At 55.7% G+C, this 26,613-nt stretch overlaps 1 protein-coding gene across 2 annotated transcripts; it reads left to right on the plus strand.

Moving 5' to 3' along the window:
- Positions 1-1,137: 1,137 nt before the first annotated feature.
- Positions 1,138-26,613, plus strand: CEP43 (centrosomal protein 43). Of its 2 annotated transcripts, XM_054721874.1 has the most exons (13): positions 1,138-1,325; positions 1,755-1,808; positions 6,481-6,535; positions 6,970-7,058; positions 7,739-7,876; positions 10,252-10,332; positions 12,859-12,918; positions 17,213-17,439; positions 19,080-19,192; positions 22,087-22,155; positions 23,868-23,907; positions 24,629-24,725; positions 25,608-26,613. In XM_054721874.1, exons 1-13 carry the CDS (start codon positions 1,224-1,226, stop codon positions 25,686-25,688), a joined length of 1,206 nt encoding a protein of 401 aa, XP_054577849.1. In that variant the 5' UTR covers positions 1,138-1,223; the 3' UTR covers positions 25,689-26,613. The 2 variants fall into 2 exon arrangements, with proteins under 2 accessions (XP_054577849.1, XP_054577851.1); XM_054721876.1 differs by lacking the exon at positions 12,859-12,918 and having other exon boundaries at positions 1,139-1,325.

Here is a 26,613-nt window from a genome sequence, read left to right on the forward strand (position 1 = left end):
CCCGCGAAAGGCCAGGGGCAGCCCCTTCGCTGTGACAACCAGAGACTGCAGATGTCCCCTGAGGGGCCCCGTCGCCCCGTGGGGAGCCACAGCGCCAGCTCTTCTGGCTTCACGTGCCCGGCACCCACCACCGACCCAGTTCAGGAAGCCAACCAGCCGCGGACGGCGTGTGGCTGTGGCGCAGGCGTGCACGTCAGAGGCTTGTGCTCTCGCACCTCTGAGTGGTTCTGAGAGCCCGTGAACACGTTTGTAAGTTAACAGCAAACATCCTTATCCTGAGTTCACATAATTATAAAGAATATGTTTTCTGCTGTCTTATACATTACAGACATGCCGGAAATGCACTTCGTTGAGGACCTTAAAGTGAAAAGAACTTACTAAATTTGTGGAGAATGTCACTAGAAACCCAATCTTGTCTTTGGAATGAACCGATCAGCCAACTCAGGCTACTGTGAACCCAAACTATTAAAAAAAGAAAAGAAAAAAGAAGACACCAGCAGGAAGGGCTGCTGGTGGCTAACTGGGCTGGGGAACAAAGCAAATATAATAATAATAATAATAATAATAATAAGCAGAGCCTAGCAGCCAGTTCTGCACAGGGGCCTCTCACTCAAACTACAATTGCGGGAGAAGCTCTGCCTGCACTGTGTCCGCCACCCGGTCTGGGGCAGAGGGAGCCGACCAGGGGCTGAGCAGGGCCCGCAGAGCCCAGCAGCCCAGCTGGAGGGGCCTGGCTCAGCAGCCCCCGTGCGCACACGACGGGGCCGTCCCGCAGCAGGGCCGTGCTCACAGCCCAGCGGGGTCACTCTGAGCTGTTTGCTCCAACGAAGTCCCCTCTTCACCGCGGCCCTAACCGGGATTCCGGTTGGCTCTGAACTGGCACCTCCACCCAGAGCGCCTGCCCTGGCCGTCCGCCCTGGCCCCGCCCCTTGCGTCCGCCCCGGCCCCGCCCCTTGCGTCCGCCCCGGCCCCGCCCCTTGCGTCCGCCCTGGCCCCGCCCCTTGCGTCCGCCCCGCCTCCCGCGTTCCTCCGCGCCCCAGGCCCGCCCCTGGCTTCCGCCCGAGGCCCCGCCCCCTTGCTCACCAGCGCCCCGAGGCCCCGCCCAAGCGTGAGGCGGGCTGCGCGCGCCGGCGCCGGGGGCGTGGTCTCGGCCGCGCGCCCCGCGGCCTCTGCGGCGCCGTTGGCCGTTGGCGCGGCTTCGGCGGTTGTCTTGGAGAAGCAAGATGGCGGCGACGGCGGCCGCGGTGGCGGCGGAGGAGGACACGGAGCTGCGGGACCTGCTGGTGCAGACGCTGGAGGGCAGCGGGGTCCTGAACCGCATCAAGGTCGGCGGGGGGCCTGGCCGGGCCTGGCGGAGGGGCGCGCGGGCCGCGGGGCCTGTGCGGACGGCGGGCGTCACAAAGGGGCCGCCCGGGCGGGATCCGGGGTCCGGTCCGTGGCGGGGAGCGGGCGGGCTCGGGGTCCCCGGGTCCCAGGTCCCCACCTGCTTCGAGCGGCGGGCTGCCGTCCCGGCGGCGCGTTTCTCGGGACCCGCTCCTCCGGCGCCGCTGACCAGCCGGCGGGACCGCGGGGCGCGGGGCGCGGGGCGCGCGAGGGAGGGGCGACCCCTGGCCGCGCTCGCCCCGCACGGGCCTCCGAGCCTGGCCGCCGGGCTGCGCTCTGGGCTTCTCGGCGCGGACGGCGCCCTGGGGCTCGGGGTGCCCCCGGCCGGAGGCGGGCCGGGAAGCTGTGCGGTAACCCCCTTTCTGTTCCAGGCTGAACTCCGAGCGGCCGTGTTCTTGGCGCTGGAGGAGCAAGAAAAAGTAGAGGTATGACGTCCGCACCCCTTGACCCCCTTCCGGAAGGCGGCTCGCTGTGGTGTGGGCAGGTGCCTGTGAGCTGGGGGGGGGGGGGGGGGCGCCTCTTTATTCCGGGAGGAGAGGCCGAAGCAGAACTCTGGCGTCTGCGGGGCCTGCCAGCTGCTCAGGAGCGCCCCGGGCGCGGAGCCAGCCCTGAGCCTTGCGGGTCGCAGACCCCTTTCTGTAGGGGGATCTGACACACAGGCCATGGCGTCAGCTGGTGTGCGCCTTTCCCAGAACGGTCAGACCGCACAGTTTTTGTTTTTTTGTTTATTTACTTATTAGCTTTGTTTCAGAGAGGAAGGGAGAGGTAGGAACATCAGTGATGAGAATCGGGGATTGGCGTCTCCTGCACGCGGCCCCCCGCACTCCCTGACTGGGGATCCAGCGGGAAACCAGGCCTGTGCCCTGAGTGAGACCCAACCGGGACCGGACCTCCTGGTTCATGGGTTCACACTCATCACCGAGCCGCACCGGCCAGGCCACACAGTTGTGCAATCACACAGTCTGTCTGACTGCCCCAAGTCCCACCACGAATCGCTATGTAAGTGCATTTAGCTTTTTCTCTCTGCCCCACGTCCCGCCACCTCCTGAGTGGATGTCCTGGAACTTGCTGTCCACGAGAGTCGCTTGGTAATCCTGTCTTCACCCTCCTCCGAGGAGCCGCCGCCTCCGCTGTCCCATGGGCCTGATGCCCGCTGCTGGTCACCACTAGGAGCCCTTCACTTGGCTCTCCTGTTTGTCCAGCCTGTGTCTCCTCTTGGCTGCCTCTGGCCTGGACCCCTAGTCCATACTTCTGAGCCTCACCTTCTAGCCATACTTGGTCTGGGAAAAAGTCTTAATGGTCCTTTAATTCAGCACACTAACTCCCTCGTGTGCTGTTCGCTCTAGAGCAAAGTCACCCGAGCCTGCGGGTTGCTGACGTCACTGAATGGAGACTACCACCCTAGCGAGGCCCTTCCACCTCTTTTTAAAAATCTTTATTGTTGAAAGTACTGCATATGTCCCCCTTTTCCCCATTGACCCCCTCCAGGCCCCCCCCGCCCCGCCCCCACCCTATTGTCCGTGTCCATGGCTTATGCACATGTGCATACAAGGTCTTTGGTTGAGCACCTCCCACCCACCCACCCTCCCCGCCTTCCCTCTGAGATTGCGCACTCTGCTCCATGCTCCCATGCCTCTGGATTCATCAGTTTATTTTGTTACTTAGATTCCACACATAAGTGAGATCATGTGGTACTTGTCTTTCTCTGACTGGCTTATTTCACTTAGCACGATACTCTCCAGGCCCCTCCATGCTGTCTCAAAGGGTGAGAGATCCTTCTTTTTTACCGCTGCGTAGTATTCCATGGTGTAAATGTACCACGGCTTTTTATCCACTCGTCTATGATGGGCACTTGGGCTGTTTCCAGATCTTAACTACTGTACATTGTGCTGCTGTGAACACAGGGGTGCATACATTCTTTCTGATTGGTGTTTCAGGTCTCTTAGGATATATTCCTAGGAGAGGGATCCCTGGGTCAGATGACAGTTCCATACTTAATTTTTTGAGGAAACTCCATACTGTTTTCCATAATGGCTGCACCCGTCTGCATTTCCACCAGCAGTGCATGAGGGTTCCTTTTTCTCCACATCCTCGTCAGCACTTGTCATTTGTTGATGGTAGCCATTCTGACAGGTGTGAGGTGATACCTCATTGTGGTTTTAATTTGCATCTCCCTGATGATCAGTGACTTTGAGCATTTTTTCATGTCTCTTGACCTTCTGTATGTCCTCTTTGGAGAAGTGTCTATTCAGGTTCTTGGCCCATTTTTTTAATTGGATTGTTTGTCTTTTGTTAAGTTGTATGAGTTCCTTATCCATTTTGAAGATTAACCCTTTATCTGATGTATCATTGCCAGATATGTTCTCCCATGCCGCTTCCACCTTACTCGTGACCGACGCCTTGTGTCTCTGGGGGAACACGGGGGCGTCAGGTCCTCTCGGTGTGTCCTCCCCAGACAGAGCTCCCCTGTGCCCACGCACCTGTGCCTTCCTCCTCCCGCGCCAGTGGGGAGGCTCTGCCGGCTGCACAGCGGCCTGCCCTGGGTTTGCCTTCGCGATCGTCTCAGCTCTTCCGCTCGCCCTGCTGCTGGCTCGTCTCTGGAGCATCCCCCCTCTGCTTCCCCTCTGACGAGCTTTGGATGAATGTGTGTCTTACACTGTTTCTCATGTCCAGGTGCCCTTGAACCCACGAGCACCTGTAAGTCCATCACTGCTGCACCTCGGTGATTTCCCTGGCTGCGGTCAAGAAGAATCCTACTTCGGTTCTTCTTCGTTCTTACCTATAGAGTTACTCTGTGGCACTGGACTTGAATTCCTTCCTGAAAATCTGCTTTGACTTTGGGGGATTTTTCTGTTCTGTTTTCTCTTGATCACTCCTTGATCCTCGGCGTGATCTTCTTCTGTTCCCTCCTTGGCAGCCTCGGTGCGGCGTCCCAGAGCTTTCGTCTGCCTCCCTGGCCCTGACCGCACCAGCAGCTGTGGTTCTCCCGTCCGTGTCGCCCTCCCGAGCTTCAGCCCTGCGTGTCCCACTGCCCGCTCCTCCTCCCTCCTGGGCCGCCTGGCTCTCTCACTTCTGTGCGGAGAGGTCTGAGGAGGGCTCGGCTGCCGCTCGGCTTCGTTCGTTCCTCTCCAGGTGGCTTTGCCCTCCCTGCGCTCCTCTGCTGTCCGCACATCTTCCTGAAGCCCTTCTCCGCGTTGCTCCCGTCGCTGTTCATAGGACATACTGGATCTTGCCTTTCCATTTCTTTAAATATTTCAGTTGACTCAACATCTTAACATTTCTTACACTAGTCTACTTGAGTACCTTTGTGATCTTTACCCTCCTTGTGTTTTTTGAGTATTCTTAAAACTATTGAGGTATAGCCCTAGCTGGTTTGGCTCAGTGGATAGATTGTCGGCCTGTGGACTGAAGAGTCCCAGGTTCAATTCCGGTCAAGGGCACATGCCCAGGTTGCGGGCTCTATCCTCAGTAGAGGGCGTGCAGGAGGCAGCCGATTGATGATTCTCTTTTATTTATTTATTTTTTTTCTTTACTGATTAAGGTATTACATATGTGTCCTTATCCCCCCATTGCTTCCCCACCCCCCCACTCATGCCCTCACCCCGCTGGTGTCTGTAGGCTTATATGCATGCATACAAGTCCTTTGGTTGATCTCTCCCCTTACCCCCACCCTCCCCTACCTTCCCTCTGAGGTTTGACGGTCTGATCGATGCTTCTCTGTCTCTGGATCTGTTTTTGTTCATTATATTTCACAAATGAGTGAGATCATGTGATATTTATCTTTCTCTGACTGGCTTATTTCACTTAGCATAATGCTCTCCAGTTCCATCTCTCTTTTTGATGTTTCTATCTTCCTCTCCCTTTCTCTCTGAAATAAAAAATAAAAAAGTAAAAAAAGTAATGAACGTATCCATGACTTTGAAAAGTTTCCTCAGGCACCCTGGCCAGGTGGCTCAGTCAGTTGGAGTGTAGTCCCCACCCAGAAAGTTGCCGGTTCAGTTCCCAGTCAGGGTGGGTACCCGATGCAACTTACCGATGTTTCTCTCTCACATTGGTATTTCTCTCTCTCCCTCTCCAAAGTCCACAAAAACATGCTTGGGTGAGGATTAAAGAAATAAAGACTCTCTCAAGCCTCTTCACGCCCCTTTGTAGTCCCCACCCACCTCCAACCTGGGCAACTCGAGGCTTTTGACAGCGAGGCCATTGGAGTCGCACAGCACACACGCATTTCTTTATGTTTGGTCCGGCTGTGTTCACGCAGCATATGAGTTCACAGACTCATTCACGTGGTCGGTGGTTTCCCGGTTCGTGTTGGGCTGTATGAACGTCTGCAGTTCGTTCAGTCACTCACCTGTGGGTGGACGTTGGGTTTCCAGCTTTCAACTCATAAACACGGCTGCTGGGACATGCGTGTGCGTGCGTGTTGCTTGGACCTGCCCTTTCCTCTCTTGAGGAAATACCTCGGCGGGTGATGACATGGAGGGCCCTTCACCTTTGTACAGCATGCCCAGACCAGGGCTTCCCCAGAGCGGGCACCACTCCTCAGCCAGGCGCCTGCACCTCTGCGGTCTGCGGGAGGAAGCTGTGATGTGCTGGAGTATTTGTTTTATTTACTCAAATGTCCAATGATAAAAATCAGTTGGCCTATGCACTGCATAAAGTCATGTGACCTGCTATAGGTGGACTGCAAATGGCAAGTGTGTAATTATAGTCCTGTTCATAGTGTGTCATAATGGTTGATAGCTAAGATGACAGTATCAAAATTCATACAGTTGAAATAATTATCAGTTGTTTTTATAAGTGTTATTTCACATGAGTATTTGAAGGTCTGGCTTCTAAAGTACCTTAGTCAGCAATTAATAAAACATTTAAAAATGAGTATAAGTCTTCATATATGGCTTTGTTTTATTAATTTTGAGATATTATTCAGTAGCACAAAGCAGTTCTTTTAGTGATCAATAGTTGTGGAATGGGTTAACCATAATTGTATGGGTGACGATATTTTACTTACATCTTTGCCAGAAAGTTATACGTTAATCCGCATTTTGTAGTTCTCATCATAAACACATAACACTGACGGTATTTTTTCTTTAACAGAACAAAACTCCTTTAGTCAACGAGAGCCTGAAGAAGTTTTTAAATACGAAAGATGGTAAGATGTTCAGCTCTTCTTTATTTTGTCTATCTGTACGTTTTCAAATCCTGACTCTGTTTGGAAGAAATCAGGCATTTCAGATTATTTTTTGATATCTGTGATTCTTATAGGTCCTTGTTTCTTAAAATGAGATTTTATTGGACTGCTGTTAAGTTGCTTTGCTTACCATGGGTCCTGGGATAAAGCCAGTGTCACTGTAAGAGGCAGAACCGTCAAGTGAAGTGTCACAGGGTCTTCCCGATGGTTGCTGCCAGACCTAGGATCCCAGTGAGAACAAGGGGAGACCGGTTTCCATCACTTAATTGTCCGCGGCAAAGACGAGTCCGTGGTTAAACAATGTAGAGACTTTCCTCGCATTCGTGCAGCCTGTCCTTCCCAGTGTCCGAGGAGGCTCGGGCCTGAAGGCTCGCTCACCGCTCTCTCACCCGCAGGCCGGCTGGTGGCCAGTCTGGTGGCCGAGTTTCTCCAGTTCTTTCATCTTGACTTCACCTTGGCCGTTTTCCAACCGGAAGCTAGCACAGTAAGAACGATTTCACCTCACCTTTGAAGCCTTGGACAACGCTGAGCTCATGAACAGCTGAAAGTTAACATTTGACAACTGTAGTGTCTTGCATAAAGATGTTTCTGTAGCTCCCTGATTTTCTTAAACATCATCCGAGCTGGCAGGGGGTTCTAGGCCCCTGCTTTACTTAACTAGAAGGGAGTGTTGTTGTAAAGCTGGCTTGTTCTGTTAGACTGTAGCTGTTAATGTGAACTTGAATGTGGAGATTGGTGAAAGGAATAACAAATGTAAGCAACCTGACTCGCGCATTTTCTATATGCAGAATCCCACATAGAAACTTGCTCGTGTTGTGTCATTGTATTTTATGTGTTTATGTCACACACGTGAGCAGCTGTGCTTCCTTGAGAAAAGGTATCATCAAACCGTGTGGGTGTGTGAGGACTCTGTTCTATTCAGTGAGTGTGTATTTGGGAGTGAGCTCGGGGGGAATGGGGCTCTGTGGCCGCCTTCAGTCCCCTCCCCCCACAAACATATATATGTAATTTTTTAAAATGGATGTTTCATTCATTAGAAAAACAGTCTGAGTTTAGAAAGATGTCTTTAGGTTCTGAAAATACTTTTCTTTGAGCTCTGAGTAAATAATCTTGTTATATATCTGTGTACTTATAGCTTACTTTTGCATCTTATTTCTGCCCTAGTTTCAAGGTCTGGAAGGTCGAGAGAATTTAGCCCGGGACTTGGGCATTATTGAAGCGGAAGGCACTGTGGGCGGACCCTTGCTGTTGGAAGTGATCCGGCGCTGTCAGCAGAAGGAGAGAGGGCCCGCCCGTGGGGAAGTAAGTGCAGCCCTGTGCTCCGTTACCTCCTGGCTCATCACTGCTGCCCGGGCAGCCCGCACTCCGTGCAGGGAGTCCGTGTCAATAAAAGGCTTTTCCTTGGAAACAAAGTGAAATGCACTCAGATCGGTTAAGTGCACATTATAATGAAAACTGGAAGTGTGGGTGCTCTGAGCTGCTGCCGCCCCAGTTCTGTGGATAGATCCTGCTCCCCGCTGGCTAGTGTCACCTCCCGCTGACTAGTGCTCACCGTCCTTTCTGACGAGTGCTCACCGTCCTTTCTGACTAGTGCTCACTGTCCTTTCTGACGAGTGCTCACCTGTTCCTCTCGGGAAGGGGTCTGGGAGCTCGGGGTGGGCACCCTGGAGCTCCAGCACAGGGCACTGCTTAAGAAGTGGCGAGAACACTCCAAGCATTAGCCCTCTTAGTACTCAAACATATAAAGGCCAAGTTACAGACTAGTTAATTTTTGAACTGAAAGGCTTTTTTAAACTAGATCTAAAACTGTTTGAGCTATTGATTTTGCTTATTTTGTTAGACATTTTCTAATTCCTGTGTGTTTGATTAGCCATTACCTTTCTTATTCCTATCCTTCCCTTTTAGAAGTACTGCTAATGAGATGAACGGTCTGATTTCTGTTTCTGGAAGGGTCCTGTCACAGGCGTAGACAGCGTCTTAACGGTCCCAGGGAGCTGGTTAAGTGTGCTTCTGCCGCAGGGATGTGTGAGTGGAGGCTGTGGCTGCCCCCGTCCCTCCGTCTGGACACCTCAGAGTTCCTGTTAGAGCCTCCGAACCACTCAGGCTGACTGAGTGCCCATTGCACAATAAATAGATTCTTTTCATTAAAAGGGAAATGTAAGAAAATTATGTGTAGTAGAAGGGTTGAGAGCTGTTCAAGATAAGATGCTTTCGTAAGAAAATGCACATTTAAATGGTTTGTGATTATAGAGGAAGTATACAATAATTGATTAGTTCTAAACGTTCTAAGTAATAATTTTTAGTCAAAGGGGGCAGAATGTTTCATGTTGAAATTTTGTTCAACTCGACCTTAACGTGAAAGCCGGGCAGGGGATGGGCAGGTGCGGAGGGAGGAGGGCGCAGGGGCCTGGCCAGAGCACAGGCTGTCCCCGCGTGCGCATGCGTGCATTGTGATTTCATGCTCTCATAATTGTTAGACGAGGTTGGTGAGCGCTTCTTAGAGGATGGGCACTGTGCTGGCTGCTAGTGGACAAAAGAGACCTACATGTAAGGCTCCCGCTCTCCTGAGCCGCCGTCTGGAAATGCTGGTGACAGCTCTCTCGGCTTCTGTGGCCCTGACCTCTGTCTTGCTCTGCCCCTCCCCTTCAATCCCTTCCCCGGTGCACCTCATGCGTGCATGCTGGTTGCCCACGTTTTCTCCCAGGTCTGCTGTCCCTTCTGTAGCCACTGGGAATAGCCCAGACTCTGGAGCCAGACTGCTTAGCTCCACACCCCGCTCGGCCCGCCCTGCGTGTGGCCCTCCTCAGCCACACGCCTCAGGCTCCTCCCCGGGCCGTGGAGGCGGAAGGCAGCCGGTGGGGTTGTGGTGAGGACTGAAGGCCTCGGTGTGTGAAGCTCGGGGAACAGAGCTGGGCATTGGCGGCCGCACCACTGCTGGCCGTCGTTACCGTTCCCGTCTCTGATTCTGTGGCCATTGCTGTTCGGATGGCTCCCTGAGTCCCGTCAGTCCTTTCCCCTATCACCCCCTGGTCAGCCCACTAGAAGGCTGGAGTCCTGGGTGGAAGGAGGACTCCATTCTCCTCCTAACCAAGTGAAGGCGACACGGGACAGAGTCCTGGTCTGGTCCTCTGCCACACTCCTGCTGGTGCTGGGTTTGTCCCTGCGACTCCTTGCTTCAGCCCAGGGGCTGCCGCTCTGCTCCCTGAGGTGTCTGTCCTGCTGTGTGCCCGCTGGCTTAGAAGGCGTGGGAGGCCGGGCGGGCCAGTGCCCTGGGAAGTGGGAGGAAGGGAGGGCTGCCCTTGAAGAGAGCGGTGCCCACCAGGGAGCAGCGGTGCCCACCAGAAGCAGCTGTGCGAGAGGTTTCTTGAGACAAATGAAGCGGCAGCCAGTCCGGGGGCAGAGCAGGTGTCTGGGGAGTCGGGCAGGACCAGGGCGTCAGGCAGGGAGGGGGCCTCACAGAGCCCAGGCTGATTGAGGGGATACTTGGCAGCTAATCAGAATCTAAGTGTGTTTCCCTTTTTAAAATTAAAATTAGGGTGAAATCTAATGAGGATATTGACATTAATTAGAAAGAAATCAACATACCGACACGTGGAGTAGTTTTAAATGCTGAAGTTCTATGCGGTGTAATTAGTATGTTTCTGTGTAATGTGTTAACTTTAAACGGAATGTCTTAGGGTGCACCGGATCTGGCTGATGCGCATTCTCCACCACCCTCGCCAGAAGGAAAGCTGAGCGCGCACACGGGCCCCAGTAAGGTGAGTACGCGGCACGGGCAGTCCGGCCCGGCACGCCCAGCTCGGGTTCCTCCCAGTCCTACACACCCAGTCTTACACGTCACACTCCTGTTCAGTTTCTGCCACTGCTTGCTTCCTGTGGATGAAGTATAGATTCATAAGCATTAATTATTTTGCTTTAATTGGTAGTTTTTTGAATTTTGTGTCATAGAAAGGAATATGCTATTAAATAAAGTTGTAGAATATTGGACTTACTTGGTACTTCGGACATCACTTCTCATTTGTACAGTCCGAGCTGGAGAAGGTTAGGCTCGGGAGTGTAGAACGCTGTGTTGAGTAGGGTAGCTGGGTGACAGTCTGGGATTGTAAGCCTGACGGGTGTTTACAGTCATGAGCCGTTCTGAGGGTTCGTAAGGTCTGTGAGCTTGGGCCATATTGGTGTGTGGTTTCTGAGTGGTTGAAGTTAGGGCCCTGACTCGGGTTTGGTGTCACAGACAATGAACTGGGGGACACTGGATTCCCAGTCCAGGGTGTTGGTGCTGGTGGCAGAACGAGTCAGGAGGCAAGTGTGTGTGGGACGCGCTGGAGCAGCGCCGCTGCAAGAACCTGGCCCACCAGAGGGTGGGTCTGCGCCCAGTGTGTGGGGACCGCCCTCTGGCCCCTGCCCGGGAGCAGCCAGAGTGATGGGTCCGCTGTTTCTGACGGGGCTGGGAGGGGGTGACATGCTGCCAGGGGGACTCCTGCTGCTGTTGGATGTGGTTGGCCCTTTGTGTTGTCTGAATGGGGAGACCATTGTGCTGGGTGCCTGTTAGCGGCCTGCTAACCGCCTGCTCTGTAGGAGGGGCCTTTAAGATCTTTCCCTCGATGCTCAGGGCCAGTTTACGGAGTCCCTCGGAGCAGCTACCAGAGAGAAAAACCTTTGTCACAAGCTCTGCTTTCTGTGAAATACCTGGCTTTAAGGGGGTTAACATAACACATATCCCCACATACTAGTACCCAGCTATTCGGAAGTTCCCTTTTGTCAGTAATTACTTCTTAAAGCAAATTAGCAAGACTAACCTTCCCCATAAGGTATGTCTTCAAGATAAGATATTAATGTCTGTTTTGCCTATTCTTACTCTCTTTATAGAAATAGTTTTAAGAGTTAAGAATTATGATGAGAATCTGTCATGTTAAGTCAGTTAGGAAATGTTGTTCTAAACCAGCGATTTTCACCCGTGAGCGCAGGCATGTTTCTGGCATGCAGTGTCAGGCACCGACTCTTCCCCGCAGACGGTCACATGTAAACGACAACAGCCGACACGCCATGGCCGTCCAGTGTGAACGAGTCAGAATGGCAGCAGTTTTTGGGGTCAGATTGGCAACAATGTCTTTGGTGTGCCGCAGGTTCAGTCATTCGTCTGTGGGCCATGAGAGGGAAAAGATGGAAACCGCTGCTCTGCACGGTCCCAGAGGCGTGAGGGGGTCTGAGGCGGATTAGAGAACAGACCTGAGGGGCCCTCCCTCCTCCGCCCTCTGACTGCTTTCCGCGGAGCCTCAGTCACCCCACAGGGAGACGCTGCAGCTCGTCTCTGCGGGGCCTGGCTCACATAACCCTGTGGTCCTCACGGGCCTGGGTTTGGAGGCCAGTACTTGGCTCACCCTTTCCCCGCCGGCTCCTCCTTCCTCTCAGTGCCTGAGCCATCAGAGCCCCAGGGACTCGGACGGGTGGCCCAGTGCAGCGTCCCGCCAGCCCTGGGGGCCTGCTTTGTGCTCCGGAGCAGGGGGCGGGGCCCGGCCTGAAAGGAAGCTGCTCAGGAGTTCAAGCCTGGCTTCTCAGCGCTGCTCAGTGAGCACGGAGGAGGGCCTGTCCACGCGGAGGGCGGGCCTGTCCACGCGGAGGGCGTGTCTGTCCACGCGGAGGGCGGGCCTGTCCCCACGGAGGGCGGGCCTGTCCCCGCGGAGGGCGGGCCTGTCCCCGCGGAGGGCGGGCCTGTCCACGCGGAGGGCGTGTCTGTCCACGCGGAGGGCGTGTCTGTCCACGCGGAGGGTGTGTCTGTCCACGCGGAGGGCGGGCCTGTCCACGCGGAGGGCGTGTCTGTCCACGCGGAGGGCGGGCCTGTCCCCACGGAGGGCGGGCCTGTCCCCGCGGAGGGCGGGCCTGTCCCCGCGGAGGGCGGGCCTGTCCACGCGGAGGGCGTGTCTGTCACCGCGGAGGGCGGGCCTGTCACCGCGGAGGGCGGGCCTGTCCACGCGGAGGGCGTGTCTGTCCACGCGGAGGGCGGGCCTGTCCACGCGGAGGGCGGGCCTGTCCACGCGGAGGGCGTGTCTGTCCACGCGGAGGTCAGGCTTCACCAATAACTCTTGGGAAGGGTGATTAGACATGAGTTGAACCCCTTGAGTAAGAGAGGTAAAAAGACCAAAGAAGTAGGTTTCCTAAAGGAACATATTAATATCTCCAATTTAAGGAAATTTTCTAATAGGAATCCTTTTTAGTTTGTTTATGAATTAGTTTATTTTGAAAGATTTATACTCTGTGGTAAAACGTCGTTTTATTCTCATGCTCAGATACCAAGGTATAAAGGACAAGGTAAGAAGAAGACAAGCGGGCGGAAGTCTGGTGCCAAGGTAACATGCATGAGGGCGGAGGGACAGAGCCTCCGGGCCTGAGCCATTGCGCGGTCACTTCTTTGGAAATGTCACCCCCTCTCCTCTGTAGTCAGGCATGATAAAGTCACGGTGACACAAAACAAGAAGTGGTTTGACTTTAGTTTTATCCAGGTGGAAGTCACACTGTTACATTTTCAAACTGTGCTGTCAGTTTCATTTTAAGGATTTTTTGTTTTTGGCAACAAAAAAAGTTGAAAATACTTTTTGAATGGATGGTCACGTATATAGTCTTTACATGATTTTTATCCGAGGTCAGTAGAACATTGCACGACTTTTTGATACATTCCTATCGGCAAGTTAAAGGCGAAACTTCGTTCCCTCAGGATGTTCTGTGTGCACAGCTGTGACCCCGTGCCCAGGGCTCGGCCTCAGAGCCCGCGCGGAGGGCGGAGCCGCAGTGTGCTGTGCCTGCTGCCAGCACTGCATCCTCCCCTACGATCACAAAAATGGACCAAGCCTGTATCCTGGCCACTTTTACATTGTAAATGTTAGAGGCCTGAGAAGCAGTGTCAGTCAGTCAGTTCTGACACACGTTAGAATCGGGTGTCCTTCTCCACCGTTTCAGCCTGTGGGGCTCCGTGCAGGTGAGCTTGGTTTCAGGAGAGATCCCGCGGACTCGCCGTGCTGGCTGCCTTCGTTCTGCTGGCTCAGCGGCGAATTCCTGTCCGTCGTTCACACTGTTTTCATGCCTTACCATATGAGATGATTTAAAACGTTATTCAGCAAGTACGTCTGCACATTTGCATAGAGAAACTCGTGTTCAGTGCTCTGGGCGAGGCAGTGACCATGGCCCTCAGTCACTAGTAAGGAGTTTACCGTGGGATTGGGGAGGTGACACGCCTTAAGCAAGGTCGTTAGAAACAAACCAGCATGTTTCATAGCTGCCTTTAGTCAGTTCCTTGGACTTAAGGGCGTATTTCATGGTACCGCACTTGTATGATCCTGTTGGTGTCGTGGGTTTGAAGAGGTCCGAACGTTTTGAAGAAGTGGGTCCATGGGAAGAGCACGTGGAGGGAGACACATTGCACTGTGGGTCACAGACTCCTGCTCGGGCAGGGCCTCAGGCGCTCCGGGCCGAGGGGGACGAAGAGCCTGTGCGGCCCGTGTCCTGTCGCTGAGCCCCAGGTTCTGCCTCCGTCGCTGTGAACCCTGGTCTCCTCTGCGCCCCTGGCCTTGTCGTGGAATTGCTTTAGAAGTCTGGTACCCAGCACCGTTTCCAGCCGCATAGATGAGCCTCAGCCCGTCATCCCTCTGCTTTCCGCTCTGCCGTGTGCCTGCAGTAGGTTCCCGCCCTTAATCCCCCACCGTCCTAACGTCTTAATAACCCATACCGAGCTGCATGTGTGTGTCATTGCGGGACACACAGCTGGACTCCAGGGGGCGCCGTTCACAAGCAGCAGGGCAGCACTTCCCACGGGCAAAGCCCTGAGCGTCGCCCTGCTTGTCCATGAACCACCGGGGCGCCCAGCAGGGCCTGCGGGGGTGCCTTGTGGCTTCTGTTGTGAGCAGAAGGCCCGAGTTCATGTTGCAGATGAACTTTTAAAAAGTCATTCACGTGTATATAAAACCGATTTGCACTTACTAGTGTGAGCCTGTCAGAATGCAGAGCAAAACCCAAGGTTTGGACCTAATTGAACTTGGTCAGATACAAGTTGTATTGCTGGGTTTTGCTATTGTGGGTCAGTAAAGGGTGGGCAGAAGAAGTGGAAGCCAAGGCGGGTAGATGGTAAGTGGGCGGGCGTTTCTTTAATGAGGTGACATTTTGCACTGTGCTGACACTGCCTCCCCGAGGGTCACCTGTTCACTGGACACCGTTCTGAAAGGGTGTCGGAAGTTACAGCAGCCCTTGGTAGCTCCACTCACTTGGGAAAACTGAATAGTAGATGGTTTTGTTTTTAATACTTAGAATAAAGTGCTTTTTATCTTCACATTAAAAGTAATATAGAGGGTCAGCCTTTTTATAATCAGTTTTCAAGTGTTTTTAAACTTGTGTATTGAGGTATTTTTTGCTTCAAGTTCTTTTAAAAAGGACCATTTCTGAAATCGTTGCTCCTTTTTTTTTCCAAAATTCTGGAATAAGCCCAGCGTCACGTTGATTTAGGGCAGTGATGTGTGTGTGTGTGTGTGTGTGTGTGTGTGTGTGTGTGTGTGTTTGGGATGGGGGGATGTTTCTGTGTCTATTACAGACACCTTTGTTTTCTAGATAAAGGAAGCATTATCGTTCCCTTCACACTCACTCTCTCTCTCTCACACACACACACACACACACACACATTCTGAATGCAGGAGCACTCTTAGTGGGCAGTGTGCCCAGCACTCAGCCTGGCCAGCTGTCCACTCCTGGCTGCTTCAGACCCGAGACCTGACATCTGGGCACTACTGTCCTCTGACCCCGAGCAGCTGGCTTCATAGGGCTGAGCGTGGAGCAGCTGTGCGGGCCGTCCAGTCTGGTTTCAAAGCCAGAGCGCTGGCTCCGTGCACCTGCAGGAGGTCCGGCTTGTGAAGGGAGCATGGAAATACGTCTTCTCCGGGACCACTGAGCTTCTAGAAAGGGCTTCGGTTTCTGTGATTCTACAATAACACAGTGTTTGCTCTCTATGTGCATGAGTTAAACTTTTAGGTGTGTGTGTGTGTGAGAGAGAGAGAGAGAGAGAGAGAGAGAGAGCTGTAGTAAAATTAATTTATTAGTAAGTCTCGGGTCATAAACTGCCTTTGGTGTGTTTGGGGAAGGAAGCTGGGGATAAGGCATGGGCAGGAAAAGAATTTGCATGAATTTTGTAAACTTGGAAAACTTTCTTTGGCTTTAATGTGTCTGTTATGAGCAGTTCAGATTAAGCCTTTAGTTTGGAAAAACTTTTTTTCTAGTTCATAGACATTCTAGGAATCAAGGTTTTGGTTACTATGTTGTTAAAATAGGCATGTCTAAGGGCAAAGAGAAACCGGGGAAGGACAGGATCCAGGTAGGCTGTGAGGGTCAGGGCCAACTGGAGACGAGGGAATACACGCTGTTGCATGCAGGCTGGGGCAGGAGGGAGAGCGCTCGAGGGCCTTGAACATTGGTGTAGACGCTCAGGGGCCGGTAGGTGTAGACGCTCAGGGGCTGGCCCGTGTAGACGCTCAGGGGCTGGCCGGTGTAGACGCTCAGCGGCTGGCCGGTGTAGACGCTCAGGGGCTGGCCGGTGTAGACGCTCAGCGGCTGGCCGGTGTAGACGCTCAGGGGCTGGCCGGTGTAGACGCTCAGCGGCTGGCCGGTGCAGACTCACAGGGGCTGGCCGGTGCAGACGCTCAGTGGCTGGCCGGTGCAGACTCACAGGGGCTGGCCGGTGTAGACGCTCAGGGGCTGGCCGGTGTAGATGCTCAGGGGCTGGCCGGTGTAGACGCTCAGGGGCTGGCCGGTGTAGACGCTCAGCGGCTGGCCGGTGTAGACGCTCAGGGGCTGGCCGGTGTAGACGCTCAGGGGCTGGCCGGTGTAGACGCTCAGCGGCTGGCCGGTGTAGACGCTCAGGGGCTGGCCGGTGTAGACGCTCAGGGGCTGGCCGGTGCAGACTCACAGGGGCTGGCCGGTGCAGACGCTCAGTGGCTGGCCGGTGCAGACTCACAGGGGCTGGCCGGTGTAGACGCTCAGGGGCTGGCCGGTGTAGACGCTCAGGGGCTGGCCGGTGTAGACGCTCAGGGGCTGGCCGGACGTGCCATGGACATGGAGGTGCGGTGGGGGCCCCTCTGAGGTCTGAGTGGAGGCCATTGCTGCACTGGCAGCAGATCGCCGTAGACCCGCACGCAGCGGCGGCCTCCTCGTTGGTGTGCGGGTGTGCTGGGCTCTGGGCGGAAAGGCTGTGTTCACTTTGCTGTAATTCTTGGTTCGTTTGTGTGAACTAACCTTCCTTTGCTTTCACGTTGGGCACATTGACTTGCGGTAATTGGCGGAGCAGGGAGAGATGTGGAAGAGGAAGTGGGAAGTCATGAATAAATGGAGTGGGCATAGCGAAGGGTTCCTTCAGGGAGTGTGAGGAGTGGTGCCCACCTGTTTCCCTGACATTTGCCCTGGCGGGGCCCGAGGCCTGGGGCCAGCTGAGGGCCGGAGTTGCTCTGGACCCCCCCCCCCCCCCGAGTTCACTGCAAGCCCCTCCCACCGCCCCTCACGGCCTCACGCACTCATGCCCAGGGGGTTGCAGATGTTCGGGACTCTCTGACTTAAAACACCTTATCACAGTCTTATTTCACCAAGGGGGCTGCCTCTCCCCTGTCTTTCTAGAAAGCCGGCAGTGGTGCTAGTCAGAGTGATGCGAGCATCTCCTCGTCAGAACCAAAGAGCAGAAGCAGTCTTCACTTACTGGCCCCGGACACAAAACTTGGACCTTTCTTAAGCAACAAGAGTCTAGATGTCAAAGACAAAGCTGGCCTTTGTCCACACGAAGATGACCTGGACGGAGATTCTTTCTTTGACGATCCCATTCCTAAACCCGAAAAAACTTACGGTTGGTGAGTCGACTCTTTTGGTCATCAGAATAGAGGCTTAAAAAGGTAATTTCCCAATGCTTTTTACAGTTAAGAAACAGTGAGCTGCTCAAGGGGCCATACTTACTAGACACGTGAGTCTGATTTGTGTGGTCAAAGCCTTCGATGTGGTAATGCGTCCAGTGTGAGGAAGCCTAGGTGTCCCGACTCCCGCAGCCGGGGGTCCTGAGCCTCTGCCAGCCACTGCAGGGCGCAGGCGCCGTACGGGCACAGCTGTGAGCGGCACAGCGTGCAGGGGGATTGCCAGTCACAAGGCAGAGGGGCTGGACCCCCAGAGGAGGGCCTGGCTCTGCTCTGAGGGAGACTGGAAGCTGGCGCTGGGCAGCAGAGTGGCTGGGTCCGCAGGCATTGTCTCAAGTCCTGGGCGCAGGTCTCCAGGTGCGGAGTGGCAGGGTCGTCCGCCCCGGGAGAGGTGACGTGGGATGGTGAGGAGGAGGAGGAGACGGGCTGTGTCCTGAGTGGGAGCAGAAGGACGAGCTCAGAGCAGTGGCTCCCAGGAAAGTTCCGGGATTCCAGGCTGAGCACCTGGAAGGTGGAAACCGCCCTTGACTGAGCTGAGGGGTCCTCGGGTGTGGGCCAGGGGACAGGAGAGCTCTGTTCCCACTTGCTGGGTTGGAGAAGATGGTCCCGGGAAAGGTGAGAGGTGTGGGCCGGGTGCAGGGAGCTCTGGCTGGATGCACGTTAGGGACTCCACCTTAGGGAGCGTGGAAAGCTGGGTGCCTGCCGGGGTCACCAGGCCGTGGGCACTGCAGCATCTCCAGGCCAGCCCGCAGAGGAGCAAGCGGGCAGGGGACTGAGCCGGAGCAGGAGGCGGGCCAAGCAGCCGCATTTGGCTCTGAAACCTGCTCTGCGTTTAGCAGCCCGAGGCCGAGGATGGCCTTGACGTCTGGGTTAGCCAGATGGTGGCATTGGGGGCCGTGCTGTGCTGATGGGTCCGAGTGGGCTCAGGAAGGACAGGAGAGGGCTGTAGGTGGTGAATACTTTTTTGACGAGTTTTGTAGGAGTGCGCAGAGGAATGGGTGGGGCTGGAGGGCAGGGTGGGGTTAGAACTGTTAGAGCGGGAGAATGAACAGCATGCGTGTCCTAGCCTGTGGCTGAGAACAGCCCTGGTTTGTTTGTTTGTTAATCCTCACCTGAGGGTGTTTCCCCTTGGTTTTTAGAGAGAGAGGGAGGAAGGGAGAGAGCAATGTGAGAGAGACACATCCATTGGTTGCCTCTGCACGTGCCCTGTCCAAGGCTTGGGATGGAGCCTGAAACCCAGGTATGTGCCCTTGACTGGCATCAAACCCACGGCCCTTTAGTCCGCTCGCTCTATCCACTGAGCTAAACCGGCCAGGGCGAGAACAGTGTTTTCAAGAGGGAAGTTAGTGATGTCGGGACAGGGTTTCTGGAGAGCTACACTGGAGTGCCCAGGCCTCCGTCTTCGCTGGGAGGTGGGTGTGAGGGAGGAGGAGCAGTGGGATGTCGCCCAGAGCTGGGGCCTCCTCGCCCTCTGGTGCGCTGCGCTGCGCTGTGTGTGTGCTTCGTGTCCTGTGAGAGCTGCGTGTGCTGCTCTGGGCCGGGCAGAGGCCAGAGCGCCATTGACTGCGCTTGTTTCCTGTTAGGAGAAGTGACCCTGGGAAGCCAGGAGGGAGCCTCACCTCGCTCGCCGACGCCCCATCCTTGAAGAGTGGTCTCGGCTCCCTGCCGGGAGCCCCCTCCTTGAAAGACTCGGAAGGTGAGTGCTGGCTGCAGAGGTGGCACTGGATACTGTATTTCTCTCTAGCTCATTATGGAACATTTGATCATTGCTTATTTTTTCAGAAAAATGTATGTAAAATCATAAAAACAGCCCATAACGTTACCATTCAGAGATAGATTCTGTTAATATGGTGTTCTATTTGTTGATTTTTTAAGATACGGTCTGTATTCCACTTTTCCTATGCCACCAAAACACTATTAGTTGACATTTTGGCTGTCTATCATGCTATCCGATATAAAAAAAAGCCTAATATATGCTAAGTGTCCAGTTGTCCATTCAACCAATCAAAGAGTAATATGCTAATGATATGCTAAGGCCACTCAACTGCTTGCTGTGATGTGCACTGACCACCAGGGGGCAGACACTCTGACCGGTAGGTTAGCTTGCTACTGGGGTCCAGCCGATCAGGACTGAGTGAGATGAGCGGGACATGCCCTGGAGCCCTGCCGCAGTCCCTCTCCGGCGGGCCAACCTCCAGTGTGCCTCCCTGGCCCAGATCGTGCACCGGTGGGGTCCCTTGGCCAGGCCTGCACCCTCTCACAATCTGGGACTCCTTGGGGGATATCACAGAGCCAGTTTTGGCCCCATCCTGCAGGCCAGGCCGAGGGACTCCACTGGTGCATGAATTCGTGCACCGGGCCTCTAGTAGAGGTATAATTTTAAACCATCTCTCTCGGACATTTAGATTGACTTGATTAGGATTTAATTAAATTCATTTTTCAAACGTGTCTTATAGATTGTGTGGTGCCACAGTGATCAGCTCAGGGTGTGGGGGGATTTGGACCTGGTGTGTCCTGTGCAGCAGGGACAGGGACTGCAGCTGCAAGGAATGCCGGGCTGCCCACACATTCCGCCCCGCCCCGGCACACACGGTGCAGGCCCCAGTGCTCAGACACGGACCTGTGGGGAGCAGCTTGGGTACTACGTCATAGGGGACAGAGGGTTTAATCAGCACAGTGTTAGAGTATAACTGGGCCTCTTCCGAGTGAGTTTTCTAAAAAGTGGGTGAGCTCTGTGTGAGGGAATTGCAGTGTGATTTGCACAATTTTGCATGACTTGGTACAGCTGTAGGGTATCCCAGGACACACGAGATGTTCTGTGGCTCTCCTAACCATCTGGTCAGCTAGCCGTGGACCTGAGACTGTGGCCCCGTCACTCCTCTCTCCCTCCTTTCCCATGATCACTGTCACCTTCAGTGACGGAGCCCAGAGTCAGGATGGGTCACTCTTTCTTTAAAATGTTTTTATTGGTTTCAGAGAGGAAGGGAGAGGAAGAGGGAGAGAGAGAAACATCAATGAGGAGAGAGAATCATTGATTGGCTGCCTCTTGGCACGCCCCCCACTGGGGATCGAGTCCAACCTGGGACCCTTCAGTCCGCAGGCCAATGCTCTATCCACTGAGCCAAACCAGCTAGGTGGGTCACTCTTAATGCTGATTAGGGACGAATGATTTAGAGAGAACATTGAGGGCTAAGGGCTGAAGAAGTAAAACCAGTGAGAGTCGGTCAGGTTGGGAAATGAAATAGTGATTGAATTGGTGCAAAATTTAGAGGTCAAGGGAAGTAATATGACAGAATGATGAGTCTGTGCAGTCACACCTGGAGGGGCGCCATCCTATATAACAAAACCCTAATATGCAAATCGACGGAACAGCGGACGATGGGTCGCTATGATGCGCACTGCCCCCCCCCCCCAGAGGGAGGCGGCGGCGGGGGGCGGAGCCGGCCAGTGGGTGGCACCAGGCCGCCAGCCAAGGCGGGTGCCGGTGGGGGCTCCTGACCGCCCCGCCCCGCCCACTGGTCACCCCACAGAGGGCCCTGATCACCGTCCAGCGGGGGCTCCTGATCGCCCCGCCCACTGGTCCCCCCACAGACGGCCCTGATCACCGTCCAGCGGGGGCTCCTGATCGCCCCGCCCACTGGTCCCCCCCCAGCGGGGGCTCCTGACCGCCCCGCCTGCCGGTCACCCCACAGAGGGCCCTGATCACCGGCCAGCGGGGGTTCCTGATCGCCCCGCCCACTGGTCCCCCCACAGAGGGCCCTGGTCACCAGCCAGCGGGGGCTCCTGACCGCCCCGCCTGCCGGTCACCCCACAGAGGGCCCTGATCACCGTCCAGCGGGGGCTCCTGACCGCCCCGCCCACTGGTCGCCCCACAGACGGCCCTGATCACCGTCCAGGCCTAGGGACCCTACCCCATACATTGGGAACAGTCTCTTAGATTTAAACATTAAAACCTGGCCAGGCTACTCTAACACTGAGAAAACAGGATGATGCAGCGATGACATGCATGGACTCTGGCTTGCACATTTTGTGGTCAGCCCTGATTCTGACACTTACAACTGTGTGACAAAGCCAATTACTTAACTTCTCTCTGCTTCAGTGTTTCCACCCATAAGATGGGGAGAATGGTACGACTGCCTCAGAGGATCATGTTATGTACTACTTTTTATAATCAGGGCAAAAAGATGTAGCTGCCCACACAACAGCAAGATGCCTTTCACCTGTAGGAAAAGTATGGTCACTGGTGCATGTAGCGTCCTAACTGCGAGAGGGGTGTCCGACTGCCGGTTTAGGCCTGACATCCCCCAAGGGGTCCCGGATTGAGGATGTAGGCCGGCCTGAGGGACCCCCCCCCCCGCCCAAATTTTGTGCACCGGGCCTCTAGTAGGAAAGAAGTGGGCAAAAACACTGAGGGTCAAGTTACAGCAGAGAGCTGCACTCGGCAGGCATCAGTCACACTTTGTCATCTTCTAGTTGAGGAAGCTTCTGTTGTAAAGAAGCCCTTATTCTGGGGGAGAAGTAATTGACACATTTAAGAAATGGTTGTATTCTAAATGTTGATTTAATGCAAATGTGTTTCCCTGTTCACAGGTAAAAGGGGAAACGCAGCTTTGAAAGATCTGAAGGTGGTGAATGATAAAATCGGATCCCTTGGATTAGGTAACTTGATAACCAGTTTAGTGTTGATTGCTCGGAGGTGGTTATTTTTCAGAATAAAATCTTGAATGCCTGGGTGTGGCCAGCCTGCCGCGAGCACCTCCTGAGTGCATGCTTGCCTGGCCCGCGTGCCTGGGCTCATCCACGGGCCGAGGGGCCTAGCAGCAGCCATGACAGGCTCAGCTGACCCTCCTGCCACTCCAGGTGTGCAGGGAGGCTCCCGCCCACCGCCCACCAGAAGGCAGCCGCCACCCGCTCGCCTGTCGGGGGGCCTCGGCCGCCCTCCCCCAGCGGCAGGGATTCCGACTCGTTGCCGTAGTGATCTGTGCAGTGCCGCTGGATTCTTTATTTTCTGGGGTCTCCTCCCCCCACACACATCTCTCAGGTCTCTAGCACACACTCGCCCCAGCCCTCAGCGCAGTCCCCTCTGGCCTGGGCCTCGCTTCGACATCAGCTTTCCTTCCCTTTGTTTCGGCCTCCTGGGCACCCTTGTTCCTGTGGTGGCTGCAGTGTGGGAAACAGCAGTCAGACCTCGGCCACCTGCCCTCTTCCACGCCTCCCCCTTTGCATTCACGCTGGAGTCCTGACCCGACCTCCAGGCCCGCCCTGCGCGCCCTCCTGGTCTCCCCACCTGCCCTGGGCCACGGTGCCTCCGTGGTTGCGCCAGCTTCCTCACGGACTTCCCGCCACCACGGCCTCCCCATCTCGGTCACCTTCCTTAGGTTTCCACTCAGCTGCCCTCAGAGACTTCAGGACCCATCTCAGTGTCTGGCCTGTGCGTCCCCCCGCTTCCTCCCACTAGAGGGGGAGCTCCATGAGGTCAGGGACGCCCCGTCAGCCATGCTGGGCCTCGGGACCCAGCAGTCACGCTCGTGTTTGACAAAAGTAGAACCACCAGGGAATTGTATCAGGAGAGGAAGACCTTGTCTGACTGTCCATCCAGACCTTGAACCCCCAGCAGTGCCTGGTCTGGCCTTCGAGGGACCCGTGGGCTCCCCATGCGGGTCCCCACTCTTCCCTCAGTGGCCACACGTGATTCTGCATGTCTTCCACGTGCCACTGTTCATGGGGAGGGCAGCTCTCATGGGCCCTAAGCGTTTGCTCAGCCGTCAACACCATGTCCCCAGCTGTCCCTCGGGAGATGGCGGGAGCGAGGGGGTGGCATCCACCGTGCGCTCTGTCAGGGCCTCGATGCACTTTCAATGCCATAGGGCGGCCTGTGGGGCTGCTGCGTCTGTGAGCGGCCCTGCCCTTGTGACGTCCTTCCCCGGTGCTCACTGGGCACTGGGTCTGCGGCCCTTCACAGGTGGGACCCTGTGCTGACCTGGGCAGGCAGGTGCCACAGCTCAGAGCTGAGGGACGCAGGACACTGGCCAGCTCCCAGGTCACGGGGCAGCGCCCACACCCACCGAGGATGCTCTCGCTCTGCTCGCTTTTAAGTTGATCTATTGAGTTGGAATATGTGACCGAATACTTGGTTTTGATAAGAGATAACATTATAAAGAGTAAACATGCAACAGGAGGGAGCTTTGAGTGCTTGGACTAAAAGACCATGTTAAGTACATGTCACGGTGGAAGTAACTGTACTGTTTCTTGGGTTACTTTGTTCCTTGCTTGTACTGGTATCTTATATATGGTACAGTGTTATTTCTGATCTTTGGGACTTCTGTAATGATGCAGTGTTGGATGACATGTGTCTCTCCCTGAACTTCCAGGGGCTGGAGAAGACGATGACTATGTGGATGACTTCAATAGGTAAGAACAGCAGGTGGACGCAGGAGAGTGACAGGATCACCCGGGGCTTATTTAGTGGCGTGGCCCTGTTCAGAGTGGCGGGGGGCGGGGGGGCGGGTTGATCCAGAGCTGCACATGGCCTGGAAGCCTGGGTAGATTCCGCATCCGGATGTGGGTGTTCAGGAAACTCAGGAGAATGAATGGAAGTAGCTGAAGAACTGAGTCTCCGCACCAGGCCTCCCTAGAATGAGGGCCCTCCCCTCCTCCCCCTTTCCTCCCCTCCCCTCCTCCCCCTTTCCTCCTTCTCCTCATCTCCACTCCCCTCTCCCCTCCCCCCCTGGCCTCGTGGGAACCGCCCACATCTACCTGAAACAGGTGGCCCTCACATGATCTTTCTGACTCAGGTGGGTGTAGGTGGGGTGAGAGGAGTTGGGCAGTCCTTCGTCTGGACGTGGGGGTTGTGGAGGTGACGAGGAAGTTGAAGTCGGAGGCTGAGGCGTGATGCTCGGAGCGCCCTCTCCGGGAGTGTGTGTGACGGTGCCTGGTTAGCTGGTGGGTTGCCTTTGTGAGAGGCAGTGTGGCCCTTGCTTTCCTCGTCTGTCCCGTTGACTGGCCCTGCTGCCTCGCCAGGGAGGGGTCTTCAGGGTCAGGATGGGCGTGGAGCTGGTGTGATGTGGCCCTCTGTTTAGGGTTAGAGGCTGAGACGGGAGTTGGCGTCACTGTTCTCTCTCCCCTGAATTAGCACCAGCCATCGCTCGGAGAGAAGCGAGCTGAGCATCGGCGAGGAGATCGAGGAGGACCTGTCCGCGGAGCTGGACGACGCCAACACCAGCGACAAGGTCGGGCAGAGTGCGGGGCGCGGGCCGGGGCTGCCTCGGTTCATGCGGCTCTAGGAGCTACACTGCCGAGGGAGACGGCGGGAAATGGCGGGAAATGGATGGCAGATTGACCTGGCTCAGTCTGAAAAGAATCTTGAGTGAGGATGTGAGCTGGTGTCCACTGTCACTCCCTCTGTAACTGAGGAGGTGCTTTGTCTCGGGCCAGGGGTCAGGGCTGGGTCGGACCGACCCTTGGGGTGTGGACAGTCGGTGCGGGAGGAGCCGTTCTCAGAGCGCGCCTGTGGGCAGGAGGCGCGGCGGGGGCTGCCTGTGGTGTCGGGGGTCGCACAGCAGGGCGGGGGCCACACACCCACGGGAGACGGCGCAGCAGAAATGGAGCCAGGGTAGGACTGGGGTCTGTATTGGGGTTCCACATTGGGCCTTGCGATTAGGCAGAGAGCAGGATGCACTTAGATGTGTGAGCTGGCGGCTTGGGATCGCATGTTGGTGCCAAGAGAGCTGTGGGCATCTCTCGTGAGCCTGCCTTCCCCACAAGCATGTCCCCGAGTGCCGTGACCTTCGCCCTCAGTGCCATGACCTTCGGGGAGGATCGCAGCGGAAGGCCTTGGAGGGAGGGAGGCACCGTTTGCAGTGAAGCCAGTCTGCGCAGCAAACCTGGGCTCGCACGCTCGTCCTTCCTGCCTGCTCTCTCCGCGAGCTCCCGGTGCTCACCTCTCCGCCGGGCGCCTGTGCGCACGGGATCCGAGCAGGAGGGGGGGGTGGGGGGGGGGGTCGCGGCGGCAGCAGTGGGGCCCGAGATGACCCTCACGGCGCAGCGCCGTGTTTCGGGAGGCCTGAGACTGCTGCGTGCTGACGCTCCGCTGTCCTCTGTCGGACCCACAGCTTGAGGACCTGACGCAGGACCTGACCGTGTCGCAGCTCAGCGACGTCGCCGACTACCTGGAAGACGTGGCCTTCACCTGAGGAAGGAGCGTCGCCACCGCCAGGACAGACGGAGACTCCACCCTCCGTTTTCCAGGCAGTCGTGGCCGGAGGTCTGCTCTGCTGGTGCCTTGTGTTCAGAACGACGGCAGATATTTTTAAAGATTAACTTTTCATTAACTAAACAGCCTTCCACTGGAGCCCACGCGTGGGAGATTCCGTCTTAATCTGGTTACCTGTCCGTTTCCCTCAGAAAGGAATTCCGCTCGGATGCCTGGCGAGGAGGCACCGTGAGACAGCAGTATTGAGAGCGAAGCTGCAGGCCCCCGGCTCGCGGGCAGCGTGGCCTTGATCTTCTAGGTCCCGCGTGGGCGGGGCGGGCGGGGCTGCGGTCGTGGCAGAAGGAAGGGCCGCCGGAGCCCAGGGTGAGACGCTTCCGTCCGTCCGGGAGGGGATGTGACTGCTCTGGGTGCTGCCAGCTCTGCTCCTCCTAAAGAGCTGGGGGGAGGGGGGAGGGTTGTTGGTGCGGTTGTCACGGCGGTGGCGTGTCCCTGCTGTGTCCACGCGAGAAGCTATCCTCGCAGGCCCTCTGAGAGCCCAGTTATCACCTGTGACCCCATCTTGAGACGTTCAGTTCCGAGGTGCGTCTGAGGCCCGCAGCGGTGCTTCCGTCCGGACCTGTGCTTGACGTTGGGTCCAGGTGGGGGAGAGGGGTGACGGTCTCAGACGTGTCCGGGGGCAGCTTCCTGCTGCAGTTCTTCCACTGTCACCGCAGAGCAAGCCCCCCCCCCCCCCCGGGGCGGCGCTGTGTTTACAGGGTCCCCGGTGCCCGTGGTACTACTGCACAGCGGGGTGACGCGTGCTGTGCTAGTTACAAGTGAAGCTGTGATTGCGTGGTCAGTTTTGTACTTTTTTATTTCAATTAAATTATGGCTTTTATTGAAAGTCACCTTTCCTAGTGAGAGGA

This window comes from Eptesicus fuscus, chromosome 10, assembly GCF_027574615.1.
Source record: "Eptesicus fuscus isolate TK198812 chromosome 10, DD_ASM_mEF_20220401, whole genome shotgun sequence".
Lineage (NCBI taxonomy): Eukaryota > Metazoa > Chordata > Mammalia > Chiroptera > Vespertilionidae > Eptesicus > Eptesicus fuscus.